The sequence below is a fragment of the Lolium rigidum genome, chromosome 1, assembly GCF_022539505.1.
Source record: "Lolium rigidum isolate FL_2022 chromosome 1, APGP_CSIRO_Lrig_0.1, whole genome shotgun sequence".
NCBI lineage: Eukaryota > Viridiplantae > Streptophyta > Magnoliopsida > Poales > Poaceae > Lolium > Lolium rigidum.
Genome location: NC_061508.1, coordinates 106,040,422 through 106,057,925, shown reverse-complemented (window position 1 = coordinate 106,057,925; position 17,504 = coordinate 106,040,422). Strand labels below are relative to the sequence as shown.

Below are 17,504 nucleotides of genomic sequence, written 5' to 3'. Positions count from 1 at the left end.
TATTATATGGGCGAAGATGAGGCCAGCAAGCACAACCAAACACCTTAAAAAAGTATAGTCCGACTGTTCATGAAGCAAGAGCTCAAGAGGGGTCTTCATATTAAGAACACGTGTGGGGATACGGTTGATGAGAAAGCATGCAGTGGTGAAAGCATCACTCCAAAACCGAAAAGGAACCGATGCATGAGCCAAAAGAGTGAGACCAGTTTCAACAATATGACGATGCTTACGTTCTACTGAACCATTCTGCTGATGTGTATGTGGACATGCTAAGCGATGTGCAATCCCAAGCGACTGGAAGAAAGAATTGAGGTTGCGATATTCACCCCCCAATCCGACTGAACATGAACAATCTTATGCTTGAGAAGACGCTCAACATGTTTTTGAAACTGAACAAAAATATCAAACACATCAGATTTACGCTTAATGAGATAAAGCCAAGTGAAACGACTGTATGCATCAACGAAACTGACATAATAATTATGGCCACTAATAGAGGTTTGGGCAGGACCCCATACATCAGAAAAACAAGCTCTAGAGGGTGTTTCACCTCACGAATAGACTCCGAAAAAGGAAGTTGATGACTCTTCCCCTGCTGACAAGCATCACACACTGCTACATCTTTATTGCTAGGAATGCTAGGAAGCTCATGACGACGCAAAACATGGCGAACAATAGGGGTGGCTGGATGCCCAAGGCGAGCATGCCACTGTGACGGCGAGACGCGAACTCCAGTAAAAACCCGAGAGACTCCAGGATGCTCCAATCGGTAGAGGCCTTGACAAAGGCGCCCACTAAGCAGAACCTCCCGCGTTTCCCGGTCCTTAATGAAAAGATCAAAAGGATGAAATTCACAAAACATATTATTATCACATGTTAGGCGAGGAACTGAAAGAAGATTACGCGTCACAGATGGAACTCAAAGAATATTGCGAAGGTGGAGACTCCTATGAGCATGACTATATGAGATATATGCATACCTGCTCCATTGGCGGTGTGGACCTTGTCGGAGCCTCGATAGGCTCCTTAGTTTGCAGTTTACCCATCTCGCTCGTCAGATGCTCAGTGGCCCCAGAGTCCATGTACCAGTATGGATCAACAGAATAGGACTGAGTTTGCCCCTGAGGCTGGGACTGCTTGGGCTGAGAAGCAGGCCGATCCGCCATAGCGACTTGACGGGCAGTGTTGCGCGTATCTTTGCCGTCATTGCCAAGGCCAAGAAAGCTTTTCTGAAAATGGCGGTGGCACTTGGACGCCCAGTGACCATCATAGCCACAAAGCTGGCACTGGCGGTGCCCGCCACTGCCTGGTAAAGCCGTGGGGATGGCAAGCGACGACGGAGCCTGGGGAGACGCCTTCCCAGGGGCAGAGGGCGGAGCGCCCTTGTAGGCAACGTTGGCGGAGAGCCCTCCTCCGCCGCGGGCGCGATGAGACCGGCGCGCCTCGACGCGCTGCTCAGTAAGAAGGAGGCGCGAATAGACCTCATGCGCCATGAGTGGCGAAGTCTGCGCCCGCTCGTTGATGATCTCAACCAAGCCATCATACTCCTCATCCAGGCCATTGACGATGAAGGAGTTAAACTCGGAGTCAGTAAGCGGGAGGCCGATGGAGGCCAGCGTGTCGGCCAATCCTTTGACCTTGTTGTAGAACTCCGTAGCCGTAGAGTCGAGCTTCTCGCACTCGCCCAGCTCACGGCGAATGGAACTGGCGCGAGCCTGGGACTGAGAGGCAAATGAGCGCTCGAGGATTGTCCAAGCCTCCTGGGACGTCTTGGCAAAGACGATGAGCCCGGTGACGGACGGCGAGAGCGACCCCTGGATGGAGGAGAGGATCGCTTGGTCCTGGCCCGTCCATACGCGATGCGCCGGGTTATAGACCGGCCCATTGACGCTATCCACAAGCGCCGGGGGGCACGGAAGAGAGCCGTCGACGTAGCCGAGGAGATAGTGGTTGCCGAGAAGGGGCAGAACTTGCGCACGCCAGAAGATGTAGTTGTCCGGGGTGAGCTTCACGGTGATGTGGCTGCCGAAGTGAAACGGCGGAGGCAGCGATCCCGTGTGAAAAACTGCCGGAGGCGTATACGCCATCGGGGCAGTCGGTGCAGGTGGAGACACCGTCGCCATCACAAGAGTTGTCCCGGACGAGGGCGCGGAGGCCACCAGCGGGGTGTACGGCGCGAGGGCCGACGCGGAGAGGCCCGCCATCCAAGCTGCCGCCATCTCCTCAGTCGTGAGAGGCTGGGGCGATGCAGCGGGAGCAGAGGCAGCGGACGAGGGTGCGGGCGACGTGGAGACCGTCTGCGCAAGCCCCGGCGACGAAGAGGCCGAGGGCTGGTTGGAGAAGAAGGAGCCGATGCTCGTCGTCCCGATCGGGGAGGCCATGGCCGCAGGGTCGATCGGACGAGAGAGAAGGGCCGCAAGCGACGCGGGGAGGTGGCCGGCGGTGGAAGACCCGGAGAGGGCGGCGCTCGACATGGCGGCGACGACGACTGCGCGGGTGGCGGTGGCGACGAGGGCGGCGCGGGCGGCGGCTAGGGTTTGGGCGGAAGCGTGGGACGTACCAAGTCTGATACCATGTAATACAATGAAGTTGGGGGAACCGGCTCAACCCTAAACTGGGTGGCCTATCACATATATATATGGGTGTGTTACAATAGGTACAATACACGTACACATATACAAGCTATACACAGTCTAACATAATTGTTCAGTTCATCATATTAATCAGCAAACATCATGTCGAAAGGTTGGATTGCCAGCCAAAGCTAGAGGAGGATTGCGCCTAAAAGAAAGCAACAAAAATCTATATAGTTGGATCACCGATACAACGAACAAGGTGTCTTGACCTAGATAATTAGTCTCCTGGAAACAAGCAAAAGTAACCCAGGCCGCATGACCTTAACTTTGACCTATCAGATCAAGCGGGTCAACCCTAGTGAACCAAGTTAGAATCGATAGGAGTAAGCAGCCAGAACCCTAGGAGGGACATGCCTAAGGATGAAGACTTGCGCTACTGAAAAAAAGATTAAAAAAAGGAAGTAGAAGCGCAATCTGAAAGTTGCAACTCGAAGGTAGCAATGACCTCATATTCAGTAAATTCACTGCAAAGCTAAACTATTTACACAGCAGGTTTCAAACCAACAATAACATCGTTAAGCAACCACGATATGCAATGTACTTGTCGGCCTACTGCAAACCCGACCACACCGAGCTCAGTGCACCATCTTGTAGCACAAAGCACTGTCCCAGATCATCCGCACAGCACATTCCAGCATCTCCTTCACAGAGTCCACCTCTTTATTACCGTCCTGGGAGATGAACAAGAGGACAATGAATGTGCTGTTCAATCCACCGTCAATTCAAGAAATACACCAACGATAATTAGAGATCAGAGTACCCATATGTTGGCACAAAATTAAGACGTTCATACTCCCCGCAAAAAAATTAAGACGTTCATATTCCCCGCAAAAAAAATTAAGACGTTCATATTTCATTAGACTTTTTAAAGATTATTTGAACATTTTTTAAGAAAGAACATTTGCCTACATAAAATGCATAAAAGTAAAATATAACAAAATATCTAGTATCTTGCTCGATGATGTCATAGATGCGACATGATATTATCTTATGAATCAATTTTCTGTTACTAACCTGCAGTCTATTCGATATACCAATTAGTTTGAAGCTAACTTCATTGGAAACCTCTCTAGTCGAGCTCCGGTGATCAAACCAGTCAGAGTGCCTTAGCTTGAACCTTAATGTTTTATTTCTGAAAGCTTTGTAGTTGGTATGCCACACTCCAACTAAGCTGAACCTCTCACCAATCGATTCCTTCCCAAGTGGCCATCTGAGCGCCCCTTTTACATTAGGATCAAGAATAGCGGAAGACACTAAGCTCTGTATGGCATTTTCCACCTCAGGCTGCAAGTGATATCAAATGAGTCTGCTGAACATAAGCTTTTTCTAGTGAGGATCAAGGTAGTTCCAACATGAACTCACATCTAAGTTTTTCAGGATCCTTTTGGTCCTCAACATCAGCCTTAAGTCAAGGTCTTGGGACAGACAGGATATGTCTTCCACCAACTGTCGTATTGGGTCCAATTCAACCTGCACAAGAAGTAACATCGGAGAAGAATGCAAAGCAAACTTATTGTTAGCTATTGGCTTATAATGAATAGTAGTGTAGTACATATGAACGATTTAGCACAGCCACGGTATGTAAATCGCAAATCATAAACTAATCAAATGCCCCTATTCAGGATATAAAAGAAAACTTCAAGATTTCCTCACCTATCTACAGGCGAATATGTTATACCAAACAATATTTGCGGTAGAATGTAACAAAATGAGTCAAAAATGAACAATTACCACTGAGTTACAGACAACATCTACCAGTGAGCAGAACAATCTCACTTCAATTAATTTAAAGCAAAATGTCAGTAAGCAAGCAACGTAATGACTTGCTTTTTAGTAAAAAAGCTATCAGGCTGAGGTTGACTTGTTTCTATCAATAATTCTTTCATAAGTATTTGCATGCTTCTAAATTATTATTTTTGCACGAGCGGCTACATCTAAATTGCCCAACAATGCCTATGAATCAAAATAAGCATGATACTCCCTCCATTCGGGTTTACAAGCACTATTAAGTTTCTCTTAGTTTTACTGGGTTTATAACAAATATCAACATCTATAATACCAAATCGTTATCACTAAACCTATCACGGAACATAATGTGCTTATAGGGTCTTGTATATGTTTTTCATCGAACACTTGCCCAAATGCGTGTCATTTTGTATTATAGAGAATGTCAAGATGGCGAGAAATAGGAAAAAAAGCAAAAGGAGCCTATAGCCTATCTAACAAAAAGCTCAAGACCGCAAAAAAGCGCCTACATCAGATCAAACTAAACAACTTTGACTGAAGGTAAAATTTATTAGCCTTTTAAACCTAAAGATGGAGTAGTTAATAGCCACAAACTCCAGAGTTGAGAATTGTAAGAACCAAATATAAAAGCAAGGACGGAGTGTAAGGCATACCTTATGGATTGCAAGCTTCCCATCTTGTTGCAGGGTGCATTTGCAAGACATAGTAGAAATAGAATCACTACGGTGCTTGTCAAATATCTGCCATCACAGAAATGATTAACTAGCTAGTCTGAACAGAAAACTAGTACTAGGATAACTCCCACATTGTTAGACGTGCAGACCTTGACATGGTACTGTTCTTTTGACGAATCGAACTCCAGACCCATCAGCTTGACAACAGATCGCTCCATGTCTTCAGAACACTCCTTGGGCACATTGGTATAGAATGATTTACGGACCTGGCTCTTGGATCCTTCGTTCCCTGCCTTTGCAGCTTCGCGGAGCGAGTCCAAGGAGACATGTGATCCTCCACTACGCACACAAGCGTTACCACTTAGATTTTTTTGCACGCTCATCGCAACAAGGTAATGAAGAAAAAAAAAATGAAAAACAGCTGAGACGGGTAGCACCGTAGCAGAAGAAAGACTCACCGCTGGAACAGGACCTTCCCCACCCTGGCAACGAGGCTCAGCTTCACTACTTCCGACTCCTTGCTGGGAACACCGTGCGTCGCCCTCTCCGCCGCAGCGAGGAGTTCTGGCAGGAACCTGTCGGCGATGGCGGCGGCGGCCTCCGCTGAGGAGCAAGAGGAGGCTTCCGGGGAGGAGAGGGAAAGGACGAGGGGCTTCGCGCCGGTCTTGCGCTCGACGGGCTCGCACGCGAATGGCTCGAGACGGAAAGAGTCTGCGTCGTCGGAGTAGGGGGAGAAGGGCGGGAGTGGGGACCAGCGGGAGACGCAGCCGGCGGCGTGGATGATCTTGTTGTTGGACGGACGGAGCTGGTGTCGGCTACGAGGGGAAGAAGAGGAGATGGAGAGGGAGCCGAGGGAAGAGGTGGGCGGGGCGGGGTCGGAGCCGCCGCTGGAGTGGCGCTTGTGGGGCGGGAGGTAGGCCATGGCCGGCGGCTTGGAGAATGAGGGGAGAAGGGAAGTTGGCGGTGGGTTCTTGTAGCCGGCTTTAAATTCGCGGAATGCATACGGGAAAAGTCCAAGAGTCGCGACGCATACTTGTTCAGTTTCCAAGCACTGATTTGGGCATTAATATCCTTCGTAGTACGACTCAAATCCTATGCGTGCAAATATGGTCGATGCTTTGGTCTTTCGGTTCTCGGAATTGGTGATCTCAAGTTCTCAACCGGTGTTCATTTGGTGTTCTAGAAAGAAAAAAAAAACGGTGTCCATTTGCATTTTCTTACAGAATTTGAGGCCTTTGATCGTTAAAAAAATAGTGAATTCGTTTAGGAATAAATACTCAGCATCCTATTTGCAACAATTCTATTGTCCCGCGGCTTTTTCGCTGGGTACGGGTACGGGTACAGGTAGAGCCGTCACATACCTGTACCTGCCTTCAATCTTACCCGTCACCCGTGCCCATACCCGTTAATGGGTACAAATTTTTCCCATACCCATCACCTGACATGGTAAATGGGTACTGCGGGTACAAATATCCACGTTTACAACACATCAAAAGGATCAAAAAATATTATAGGTGGGGAAGCAATCCAAAATTGGGGTCTAATCCACACTAACGTGCCAGCGATTATGAGACCGGAATGGGTGAGGTTCAGCCTAGCAACATGAAGACGTGATTATGGGAAAAATTAAGTATTTTAGAACATTACGATGACTTTTTGTCAAATTTAGATGTGTAAATGGGTATGTCTGTACCCGCTCTATTCGATGGGTATGATATTTTGTCATTTACAAATTCATGGAAATATTTTGTCCCACACCTATACTCTTATTGAGTTTTTAACTAGCGGATACACTGGTCAATGGGTACTCATTGACTTCCCTAGGAGCTATTGAAGTGGAAAGAATTCTTCCTCGGGGCGTGGTGTTTTGGCTCGTAAGTGTACATAATCCAATTATAAAACATGCCTAAAAATAAAATTTTAAGCGTTGAAAATTCCAAAAAAAATAATTGGCGTGCACATTCACAGATAGAAGTTTGGGAAAACAACATTTGTATGGTATGTGTAAAAAATGGTAACACACTACTGTACCATGCTTGGGGAACGAACGAGTGAGTGAGTGAGCGCAGGGCGACCCTCCCGCCCCTCCGCGCGCCCGTCGTCCGCCCTCCCGGCGGCGGCGGCCCCTTCTCGCCGGCCGGCCCCGCAGCCCCGGCTCCTCTTTCCCCGCGTGGCTGCACCCCTTCTGCCCCGCGATGGATGGTGACGGGTCCTCCAGATCCCGCCGGTGGTATGCCATGGTAGAGGAGGACGAGCAGGAGGAGCTCGCCTCATCCGGATCCTCTTCCCACCGCTCCTATTCCGACGTGGTGAGGGACGGCTCGCCTAGCCCCGCGCGGGCGGCCTCCCCTGAAGTGGCGCAGGTTGGTGGTGGTGGTGCGGCGGCGGCGCGCCCGCAAGCTGTTCGACGGTTGGCCTCGACGATTTCGCGGCCTGAGGCGTCGCGCGTGGATGGTTCTGGCCCAAGCCGTGGACTTGGTGGACGCAGGGGGCCTCAGCCCAAGCGGCAGCGCCGCCGCGCTCCGCTCCCGTCCTTCTCCGTGCCCGCGGGTGTGCCCGCGGGGTTGGCCGGGCTCTGCTTCAACTGCGCGGAGCCGGGGCATGTGGCGGGCTGCTGCTCTGGCCCTCGGCGATGTCTCACCTGCAAGAGCGAGGAGCATGTGGCGAGGCAGTGCCCCATGTCGGTTCCGCCCGTCGCCGGTGCTGTGGCTGTTGGCGCGCCGCCGCCGCCTCCTCGGGCGGCCCCTCCGCCTCCTCCTCCGCCCCAGAGCTGCTCTTCCGCCTCCTCCTCCGCCCCGAGCTGCTCCTCCGCCACCCCGGGCTGCTCCTTCGACGGCCGCTGCTGCGTTGCTAGCGGAGCCTGCCCCAGTGGCGCCGGTTGCGCCTTACCGGCTGCCAGCGCATCTGCGTCTGGGTGCAGGTGCACGCGGCCCAGGTGCTGAGGCCCGGCCTTCCATCATGGACCGCTTGGGTGAGGCTGGGGCAGACGTGCGGCGCGCGGCGGTCGCCGGTGGCTCGCAGGCGCGACCTGTGCAGGTGCTCGGAGTGGGCGAAGAGGTGGAGACGCCGTACTCGCGTGGTCTTCGGCTGGAGCGGGCGATCCGGGAGGGCCCTGCCGTGGGGGAGCGCGGGGAGTCCTCCTATGCCAGGGCGCTGCGGCAGGAGCAGGAGTTGCGCGAGGCGGCGCTCGCTGCTGTGGTGGGTGACCGCCCTGCTGTGGACGTCGCCCGGAGTTTGGGGCCGCTCGTCCAGCCGCGGGAGCGCTGCATCATCTATCGCACTCGCGAAGTCGATGAGGCGGAGCGTGCCCTCAAGTGGGGGCTGGTGGCATTCGTCTCCGGCACCAGGCGCGCCGTGAGCTGCTCTGCTGCGTCGGCGGCGGTGCTGGAGCGGTTCCCGGCTCTCGAGGGCCACTTCTCGGTGCACAGGTTTTGGCCGGCGGACTTGCTGTTCGTCTTCGACTCGAGGGCCAAGCGCGACACCATGTTGGCGGCGGACCCTTTCGACGGGCGCGACTTCTCCTTGCGCTTCGGCGTGTGGAACCGGCAGCTCCGAGGCCACTAGGCGCACGATGCGCTATAGAGTGCACCCGGAAGTGGTTGGGGTGCCGGCGGTGGCGTGGAACCTGGCCACGGCCGGGATGATCCTAGGCTCCTCTGCTTGGGTGGAGCGTCTAGGAACGGAGACGGCCAGCAGGGAGGATATGGGGAGTTTCAGGATCACGGCGTGGACAGACGACCCGGCGTCGATTCCGAAGACCAAGGAGATTTGGGTGGCAGAGCCTCTCCTCTTTGGGGTTGAGGACGACGACCTCCTTCTCCCTGTGGAGGCGCTGATTCCGGAGGAGGTCGCCTTGCTCGGACATGAGGCTACGGTGCACCTCATGCGTGTGGAGGATCCGGTTGGGGAGGCAGGCGGCCCTTCTCCCGGGGACGATCGTGGCAACGGCCGTGGTGACGACCACGGCGAAGGTGGTGGCGGCTTTGGCCGTCCTAGAGACTCCAGTGGGGCGCGCCCACCCCGCAGAGGCCCTCCCGGTCCGGACCGTGACGCTCGTCCTCCGGGAAGGCAGGCGCTAGCGCGGCAGTGGCGCGGAGCGCAGGGTGGCGGTGGGTTTCTCTGCCACCGTTCGACCTTGGCCTCCGCCAGGTGACGTCGACGACGATAGTGAGGGGCAGTTTCAGCAGCTGCCTGCAGAGGACACTTCCGCAGCTGGTCGGCAGCAGTTGCATGTGGATTGCGAGGAGGACGCACCTGCAGCTGGTTGCCAGCATCAACATGTGGCTTGTTGCACGCGGCAACAGCCTCATGTGGAAGCAGCGCGTCCTGGAACTAGCTTCACGGAAGCAGCAGCGCGGGGCGTTCTTCCGAGCCTGGTGCGTTGGCCTCTGGGTGGCGCTGGGCGGAGCGCCTCTCCGGCTAGTTCCTCCAGCTTGGGGTTGTGTGGCGGCCGCGGAAGCTCTGGCCCGCCGCTGTTCCGGCCAGCGTCGCTGTCAGCTGCTACCTCGCCGTGTGCTACGAGCTCTTCTTCAATCCAGGCGACTGACGTGGGTCCGCGCTGGCCCAAGGGGAGCCCAGTTCTTTGGGCCATTGACGACGAGCCACACTCGCCGAGAGGGCCGCTGTCCCCTAGCGGGCCTCTCTCGCCGGCTTCCTCTGTGAACTCCCGTGGATCAGGTGGCTTCGGCTCACCTCTCTCATACTTCACCGTCGAGCTGTCCCAGGCCGCCGCCGCTGGGGCTGCACTTGAGGAGCTTGAGGAGGGGGAGTTTGTGCAGACGGCACCTCGCGCCGCTGCCGTGTTGCCGGTGGTTTCTGTGGACGGCTCTCCGGGTGTTGCTGCTGCAACCTCGCAGGCTGTGGCTGCCACACCGGTGGCTGGAGGTCCGGTTCCTGCTTCCTCTACTTCAACCGGCCTCGACATGCGTCTGGAGTCCTTCCGCGACAGATGTCGCCAGCGTCGTACGGCTTTGCTGCCGAAGCCGGCACCCAAGCGCCCGCGCAAAAAGAGGGCCCCGCCTTCCGTGGTCCGCCGCAGCAGGAGAGTGGCCGGCCGCTTCGCTGCAGGCACTCCCATCAAGCAGCAGCAAAAGGCGCTCATGCTGCAGCTGGGGATCGCTCGCGAGGGCGAGGTGATTGGAGACGAGGCGTTGGATGCCTACCTCAGCTACTTTGACAAGACCATGTCGGAGGAAGACTTGACTGCGTGCTTGGCTCTCTTTGGTTGGTTGCCTTCGGCCCTTCCACTGGCTGACGTAGAGGAGGACATAGTGGTTTAGTGGTCTGTGGAGTTGTTGTAGCTTTCTCAATGTCTGAGTTTGTTTCCTGGTTGGTGTGGAATGTGAGGGGCCTGAACTCTTTGGCCCGTTGTGACTCTATTTACCAGATCGTTTTGCTTTCGGGTGCGAGTGTGGTTTGCTTCCAGGAGACCAAGCTACAGGTGGTCTCTCGGGAAGTCGTGGATAGATGCATGGGTCGCGATTTCGACCAGTTCTTCTTCCTCCCTGCGGACGGCACCCGGGGTGGTATTCTTCTTGCGTGGAAATCGGCGGTGGTTGCCCTCTCCAACCCTCACTACTCCCCAAACGCCATTACGGCGCGGGTGGGAGGAGCGGGCGATAGTGGATGGTGGTTCACTGGAGTGTATTGCCCACAAAGTGACCCCGACAAAGTGCTCTTCCTTCAGGAGCTTAGGGACATTAGAGATCTCCACCTCGGCCCGTGGGCGGTGGCAGGGGATTTCAACCTCATCGTGGATGCTCAGGATAAGAGCAATGCTAACCTCAATCGCCGCATGATGGGCAAGTTTCGTAGGCTGCTTGGCGATTTGGAGCTCAAGGAGCAATACCTCAACGGGAGGCGCTACACGTGGTCTAATGAGAGGGAGCGTGCGACCCTGGAGAGGTTAGATCGGGTCTTCTCCACTGTGGACTGGGAGGCTGCTTTCCCTTCCTCCACCCTCTCGGCGCTGAGCTCTTCCACCTCAGACCACTGCCCGCTCCTGTTGAACTTGGCGGCAGATTTGCCTACGGGCAAGTGCTTCCGCTTCGAGGCCTTCTGGCCCAAGGCGGAGGGCTTCCGGGAGATTGTGGAGGCGGCGTGGGCATCGACGACCGTGGAGGCCAACCCTTTCAAGCGTTTGGCCGCCAAGCTGTCCGCGACCGCCAAGGCCTTGACTAGCTGGAACGACCGCTTCATCGGTAATGTCAGGCTACAGATTCTGGTGGCGAACGAGTTGATCCTGCGACTGGATGTGGCTATGGAGTCGTGGGCGCTTTCCCGCGGCGAGCGTGGGTTGCGGAAGCTCCTTAAGAGGAAGTTGTTGGGTCTTGCATCGCTTGAGAGGACGATCGCACGCCAGCGATCCAGGATCACGTGGTTGAGCGAGGGGATGCGTGCACCCGCTTCTTCCATCTCCACGCCAACCATCGGCGGAGGAAAAACTTCATCGCTCACTTCAAAGTGGATGGGTCTCTTGTGACGGATCAGGAGGGCAAGGCCAAGGCGGCGGACGCCTTCTATGAGCAATTACTTGGCTCCTCCCCTGATCGCGGTTTCTCCCTCGACCTCGATTACTTGGGCATGCAGTCGCACGACCTTGTGGAGTTGGACGCTCCCTTCTCGGAGGAGGAGGTGTGGAACGTGGTCAAGGCTCAGGAGCCTGACAAGGCGCCCGGGCCCGACGGCTTCACTGGCCGATTCTACACGTCATGTTGGGAGATCATCAAGCATGATGTGATGGACGCCTTCCGGGCCATGTGGCTTGGGGACTACCGTGGGCTGCATGTGGCTAATCAGGCGTTGATCACGTTGCTCCCCAAGCACGCCGAGGCGGTGGAGGTTAAAGACTTCAGGCCGATCAGCCTTATTCACAGTGTGGCCAAGTTATTGGCGAAGGTCCTCTCGGTGCGCCTGGCGCCGCGTATGCCGCAGCTCATCGGGCCTCACCAAAGCGCGTTCATCAGAGGTAGATGCCTGCACGACAACTTCCAGTTGGTCCCAGTGCACGGCGAGGCGTCTGAACGCCCTCAAATCACCGGCCTTGATGTTCAAGTTGGATATCACCAAGGCCTTTGACACTGTGGATTGGGCCTTTCTCCTTCAGATTATGATCAAGCTGGGGTTTGGCCCACGTTGGACTGCGATGGTGGTGGGGTTACTTAGCACGGCTTCTACCAGGGTCCCGGTGAATGGTGCCGCGGGTGACTTGATCTACAACAGAGCGTGGACTGCGGCAAGGGGATCCCCTCTCCCCCCTGCTCTTCGATTCGGTGATGGAGGCACTTCACCTCCTCCTTCAAAAGGCCACTTCTGAGGGGTTGCTTTCGCGGCTCGCCCCACGTGGTCTCCTCCACCGTACCTCTATGTACGCAGACGACGTGGTGACCTTCATCAAACCGAGAGAGGGCGGATTTGCTGGCTCTGTGCAGCCGGTGGTGGAGGACTTCGGGAGGCCTCGGGCCTCCGCACCAACCGAACCAAGTGCTCCTCCACCCTATTCGTTGCACCGTGGAGCAAGTGGAGTTGGCTCGGTCGATTTTGCGGTGCTCGGTAGAGGGTTGGCCCCGCAAGTATCCGGGCCTACCCCTTGGGCTGCGCAAGGTTACCGCGGCTCAGGCTGCAACCCGTGGTGGAAAGGGCAGCAAGCCGGCTGCCCCTGTGGAGTGCCCGATTGCTCAACCGTGGGGGCGGACGATTCTGGTGCAGACCACCCTCAGCGCCATTCCGGTTCACGCGATGATGTCGCTGGACATCCCCCCCAAGACGATGCAGGCTCTCAGGAAGATTTGCCGGGGCTTCATGTGGAAGGCTAGGGCGGACGTGAGTGGCGGCCACTGCCTAGTGGCCTGGGACAAGGTGACCCCTCCTAAATCCTGTGGGGGTCTGGGCCTTCCCAACCTCCAGTTCCTCAACCTGGCGCTACGTTGCCGGTGGGCGTGGCTACAAAGAGTGGATGCGACCAAGGCTTGGGCGGAGTTTGATCTCAAGGTTCCTCCCCTGGCCCGGGCCCTCTTCGATTCCGCCACGGCGGTGGTGGTTGGCAACGGGGCAAGAGCTTTATTCTGGAAGGATCGCTGGCTGCAGGGCGCTAGGGTGGTGGACCACGCACCCAATTTGGCGGCTTTGGTTCCGACCCGGAAGGCCAAGGCTCGCTCGGTCAAGGATGGCCTCGCCGGGGAGTGGTTGCGCGATTGTGGGCCGGACCTGAGTCCTGCAGCGGTGGCGGAGTTCTTCCACCTATGGGGCATCCTCGCTGGTGTCACCCTGGACCCGGAGCAAGAGGACTCCTTCGTGTGGCGGTGGTCGGCGGACCGGATTTTCTCCGCGAGGTCGGCTTACGCGGCCTTCTTTGCGGGTACTACGGTGGCGCCGGTTGCTTCGGAGATTTGGCGCTCGAGGGCGCCATACAGCTGCAAGTTCTTTGCTTGGCTGGTGTCCCGTAACAGATGTTGGACGGCGGATAGGCTCCAGAGGCGTGGCCTGCCGCGGCCGGCGGCCTGCCCCCTCTGCGACCAGGAGCAGGAGACGCTCCAACACCTCCTGCTTGGTTGCGTGGTCGCCCGTGAGGTCTGGGCGTGGGCATTGACGCGGTGGAACAGGTTGGAGTGGATGCCTGGTGCGGGCTCTCAGATAGTGCACCGGTGGACCTCGTGCGCAGGGACTTGTGGACGGCGGTCATCCTTGTTTTCTGGTGTATCTGGAGGCATAGGAATGACGTGGTGTTCAATGGCACCACCCCGGCGGTGGAGACCATTCGGCATAGCATTAGGGAGGAGTTTCAGAGGTGGCGTGTAGCTAGGCTTTTCCGCTCGGAGTCCTTCGGATTTCCCGAGCCTTTTCCTTTTTCGTGGCGGGACGGAGATTAGGCTTTCGTTTTCGTAGGGGAGCTGCCACCCCTGTTGGCAGTAGCGCTCGTGGTTCGGGCTTTCTTGCCCTTTCTTCTATATGATTAGTACACCTTCCAGGGTGTATTCTCGAAAAATAAAAAATGGTAAATAAATGTCTTGTGAATAGTCATATTGGAGCGTCGATAATTATCTTTTTTAGAGAACCAACCTGTCGGAGAACGTTCTTTTGTCTTATAAAAGCAAAATATTCTTTCAAAACGGGAGAACATTCCTCTCGATGACGAGGCACATGTGGTATTTTTTTTTTCTCGGAGGTGCTCATAGAGGTAGGATGTGCGTACATATTGTGTTTCTCAAAAAAAAATCATACAAGTAAAAAAAATCATTTTTCCAAAAACATTGTGTAGGGCATACAGTGTCTAGGTGTACACACGAATAATTTTTTAATTTTTTTTTACTATTCAAAATATATTTTTCAAGTAATAGGTTCATAAAGACCTAGGGCATCTCCTGCGGGCGGGGCGACCCAAACGGTACTGGGCTGTTCGAAACGGTCCATGCGGACGGGTGGACAGCCCGCGTACGCTCCAGCGAAACGACGCAAACGGATCGGCTCGCGCAACCGACCCATCCGTTTCCCAAATTTGGGTCGCCGATGCGTCAAGCCGGATAGCGAGTGCGTCCTCCCTATGGCCAACCTGGGCCCTTCCACCAGTGATGAAAGCCGTAGAGAAGACTCCTCTATCTCAAACCCATGCCCCCCCCCCCCCCCCCGCCCCGTCAGCAGTTCCCAGCGGCCCGTGGTCACCAACAAGTACATCAGTTGTTGCCGCCGACTACGCCGTCGGCAAATTTTCTGGTCGGCTGCTACCTTCCCCGGCCGTTGTCGACTCCTCTCCATGTCCTGGAAGGATGCTAACCTCGTGTGTTGCCGGAGTTGCCTGCGCATTGTCCTCCACGCCACCAGGCAGAACAACAAATCTTCTGCAGACGCAAGCTTGGCCAGCTCGCTCGGCGATGCGCCCACAACCTGCTCGTCCGGTCGCCAGAGCAAGTTCATTATATGCATCACGTCCAAGTTTCTTCTCTTCCTTTGCACCGGCAAGGGCATAGACATTGAAGTGATTATCAAATATCATTGTCTTGTGCAAATGAGTAGCAAGGCAATCGGGTTTTTCTACAAGAATGTCACTGAATTATCGGTGGATGAGGAGTCCGGCTGTGAGACCGAACTCTTGTTCGCCGCTGCAAGCATGGTGCACGGCCACTATCCGTTGTCGAAGCGCTGAGGTGGGCCATCGGTGAAGTGCAAGGCCAACAAAGACCGATATCGAGTCAGTGGACACGCTGATCTTATGCGAGACTATTTTCACCATACCAATCCGATTTACGATGCGAAGACATTCTGTCGCTGATATTAGATGTCCAGAAAGTTGTTTCCGAATATTCTTCATGGTGTGAAACCACATGATGAGAGTTTAGTCTCACCTTGCTAAGCTAAAGAGCTTGTGACCATCTTATAAGGGAGGCATTCTATTCTCTGCTAAAATAGTAGAACCAGCACATGGAGTGCACGAGCTACGTGTGCGCATACGTGAATACTCACGACTTAAGACTTTAGGCTCTTCAGTGACCCGCCTAGCATACCAAATAAACTCTAATTTCTTTCTCGTCAAAACAAAATGCAATTTATTTTCGTTATAAATCTATATATACTCCCTCCGTCTATTAAATGATGTCTCAATTTTATTGATGTATCAACTTTATCAAAATTAGGTTGTATTTACACTTATTATAGTATCTAGATACATGCAAATTTATCCAAAGGTGAGACGCCTATTTATATACGGAGGGAGTACATATTTCTTGAGTTACTTTGTATTTATTGCACAATGTAGTAAATACGTGGTAGACTAAGGTGGAAGACGGGTGGGAGAAAATACAGATAATTAACAAAAGGAGGATTTTGCCCAAAAGAAGGCAACACGAATCATCTTGTTTAGCCGGACCACAGGAGAGGAACACTGGCAAGCAAGCAGCCACAACCTAAGGGACGAAGGCTGGCGCTGCTGGAAAAAATGAGAAATAAAAGGAAGTTGAAGTGCAATCTGAAAGGTGCAACTCGAAGGTAGGAGGACCACATATTCAGTAAATTCATTGTGAAGCAAAATTATTTACACAACAGGGCTACAAACAAACATTAACATCGTTAAGCAACCACACGATGCAATGCACTTGTCGGCCTGCCGCAAACCTGACCACCCAGCTCAGCGCGCCATCTTGTAACACAAAGCACTGTCCCAGATCATCCGCACAGCAGATTCTAGCATCTCCTTCACAGAGTCCGCCTCTTTACTGCCATCCTGGGAAATGAACAAGAAGACCAACCATTGCGTTGTCAATCTACTGTCAATTCATGAAATATATACCATCGATAATTACAAATCAGAGTACCCATATGTTGGTACGAAAAGAAGATGTTCGTATTAGGTGTGCACATGGCATGCTAATGGGTTTTTTAACAAGGCATGCTAATGAAATAGACAGAAATGAATAGAGCCAAACATAAAATGCATAGAAGTAAATGTAACAAAAAATCTAGTAACTTGCTCAAACAGATGCACAATGCTATTATCTTATGAATCAATTTCCTGTTTACCCACCCGCAGTCTCTTTGATATACCAGTTAGTTTGAAGGTAACTTCATTGGAAACCTCTCCAGTCGAGCTCTGATGGTCAAACCGGTCAGCATGCCTTAGATATAACTTTAATGTTTTATTTCCAAAAGCTTTGTAGTTTGTATGCCACACTCCAACTATGCTGAACCTCCCATCAATCGACTCCATCCCAAATGGCCATCTGAGACCCCCTTTTACATCAGGATCAAGAATAGCTGAAGACACTAATCCATCTATGGCATTTTTCACTTCAGGCTGCAAGTGATATCAAATGAGTATGATGACATAAGCTTTTTTTCGAAAATAAGAAGATAGAGAGGATCAAGGTATTCCAACATGAACTCACATTTACGTTTTTCAAGATCATTTTGGTACTCAACATCAGCCTCAAGTCAAGATCTTGGGACAGACATGATATGTCTTCCACCAACTGTCGTATCTGATTCAGTTCAACCTGCATGAGAAGTAAAAGTAGAGAAGAATGAGAAGCAAACTTATTGTTAGCTAGTGGCTTATAATAAATAGTAGTGTAGTGCATATGAACGATTTAGCAGTCACGGTATGTAAAACACATATCAGAATCTAACCAAATGCCCCTATTCAGGATATAAATGAAAATCTCAAGATTTCCTCACCTATCTACAGGGGAATATGTTATCCGAAACAATATCTGCGGTAGAATGTAAAAAAATGAGGCAAAAATGAATAATTACCACTCTGAGTAAGACACAACATCCACCAGTGGTTAGAACAATCTTACTTCAATTAATTTAAAGCAAACTGCGAGTAAGCAACATAATGACTTGTTTTTAGTTTAAAAAGGATATGGGGCTGAGTTTGACTTGTTCTGCAATTTTTTCGCTAGGGAACATAAGGGTTTTAGAGCTTAACATTCTGTTATAGAACTACGAACAAAGATAT

At 53.0% G+C, this 17,504-nt stretch overlaps 2 protein-coding genes across 2 annotated transcripts in view; both read right to left on the bottom strand.

Moving 5' to 3' along the window:
• Window positions 1-3,069: 3,069 nt before the first annotated feature.
• LOC124679229 lies at window positions 3,070-5,978 on the bottom strand. The gene is made up of 6 exons (XM_047215027.1): window positions 5,515-5,978; window positions 5,206-5,395; window positions 5,036-5,122; window positions 3,999-4,106; window positions 3,651-3,920; window positions 3,070-3,307 (listed from the first exon to the last, which is right to left on the bottom strand). Exons 1-6 carry the CDS (start codon window positions 5,976-5,978, stop codon window positions 3,212-3,214), a joined length of 1,215 nt encoding a protein of 404 aa, XP_047070983.1. The 3' UTR covers window positions 3,070-3,211.
• Window positions 5,979-16,032: 10,054 nt separating this feature from the next.
• The window catches only part of LOC124649781, a 15,608-nt gene continuing 14,136 nt past the window's right edge, over window positions 16,033-17,504 (bottom strand). Inside the window, exons 2-4 of the mRNA XM_047189357.1 lie at window positions 16,930-17,037; window positions 16,569-16,838; window positions 16,033-16,268 (exon numbers count right to left, since the gene is read on the bottom strand). Coding sequence (XP_047045313.1) covers window positions 16,173-16,268; window positions 16,569-16,838; window positions 16,930-17,037 — 474 coding nt within the window. The 3' untranslated portion in view covers window positions 16,033-16,172. The remainder of the gene's footprint in view (window positions 16,269-16,568; window positions 16,839-16,929; window positions 17,038-17,504) is intronic.

Bases quoted from the DNA above. Each gene is read 5' to 3' on its own strand.
- LOC124679229 (XM_047215027.1), bottom strand. From the start codon at position 5,978: ATGGCCTACCTCCCGCCCCACAAGCGCCACTCCAGCGGCGGCTCCGAC. The intron at 5,123-5,205 runs GTCTGCACGTCT...CTGTGATGGCAG, and splicing joins AAGAACAGTACCATGTCAAG to ATATTTGACAAGCACCGTAG. The intron at 3,921-3,998 runs GTGAGTTCATGT...TATCACTTGCAG, and splicing joins GGATCCTGAAAAACTTAGAT to CCTGAGGTGGAAAATGCCAT.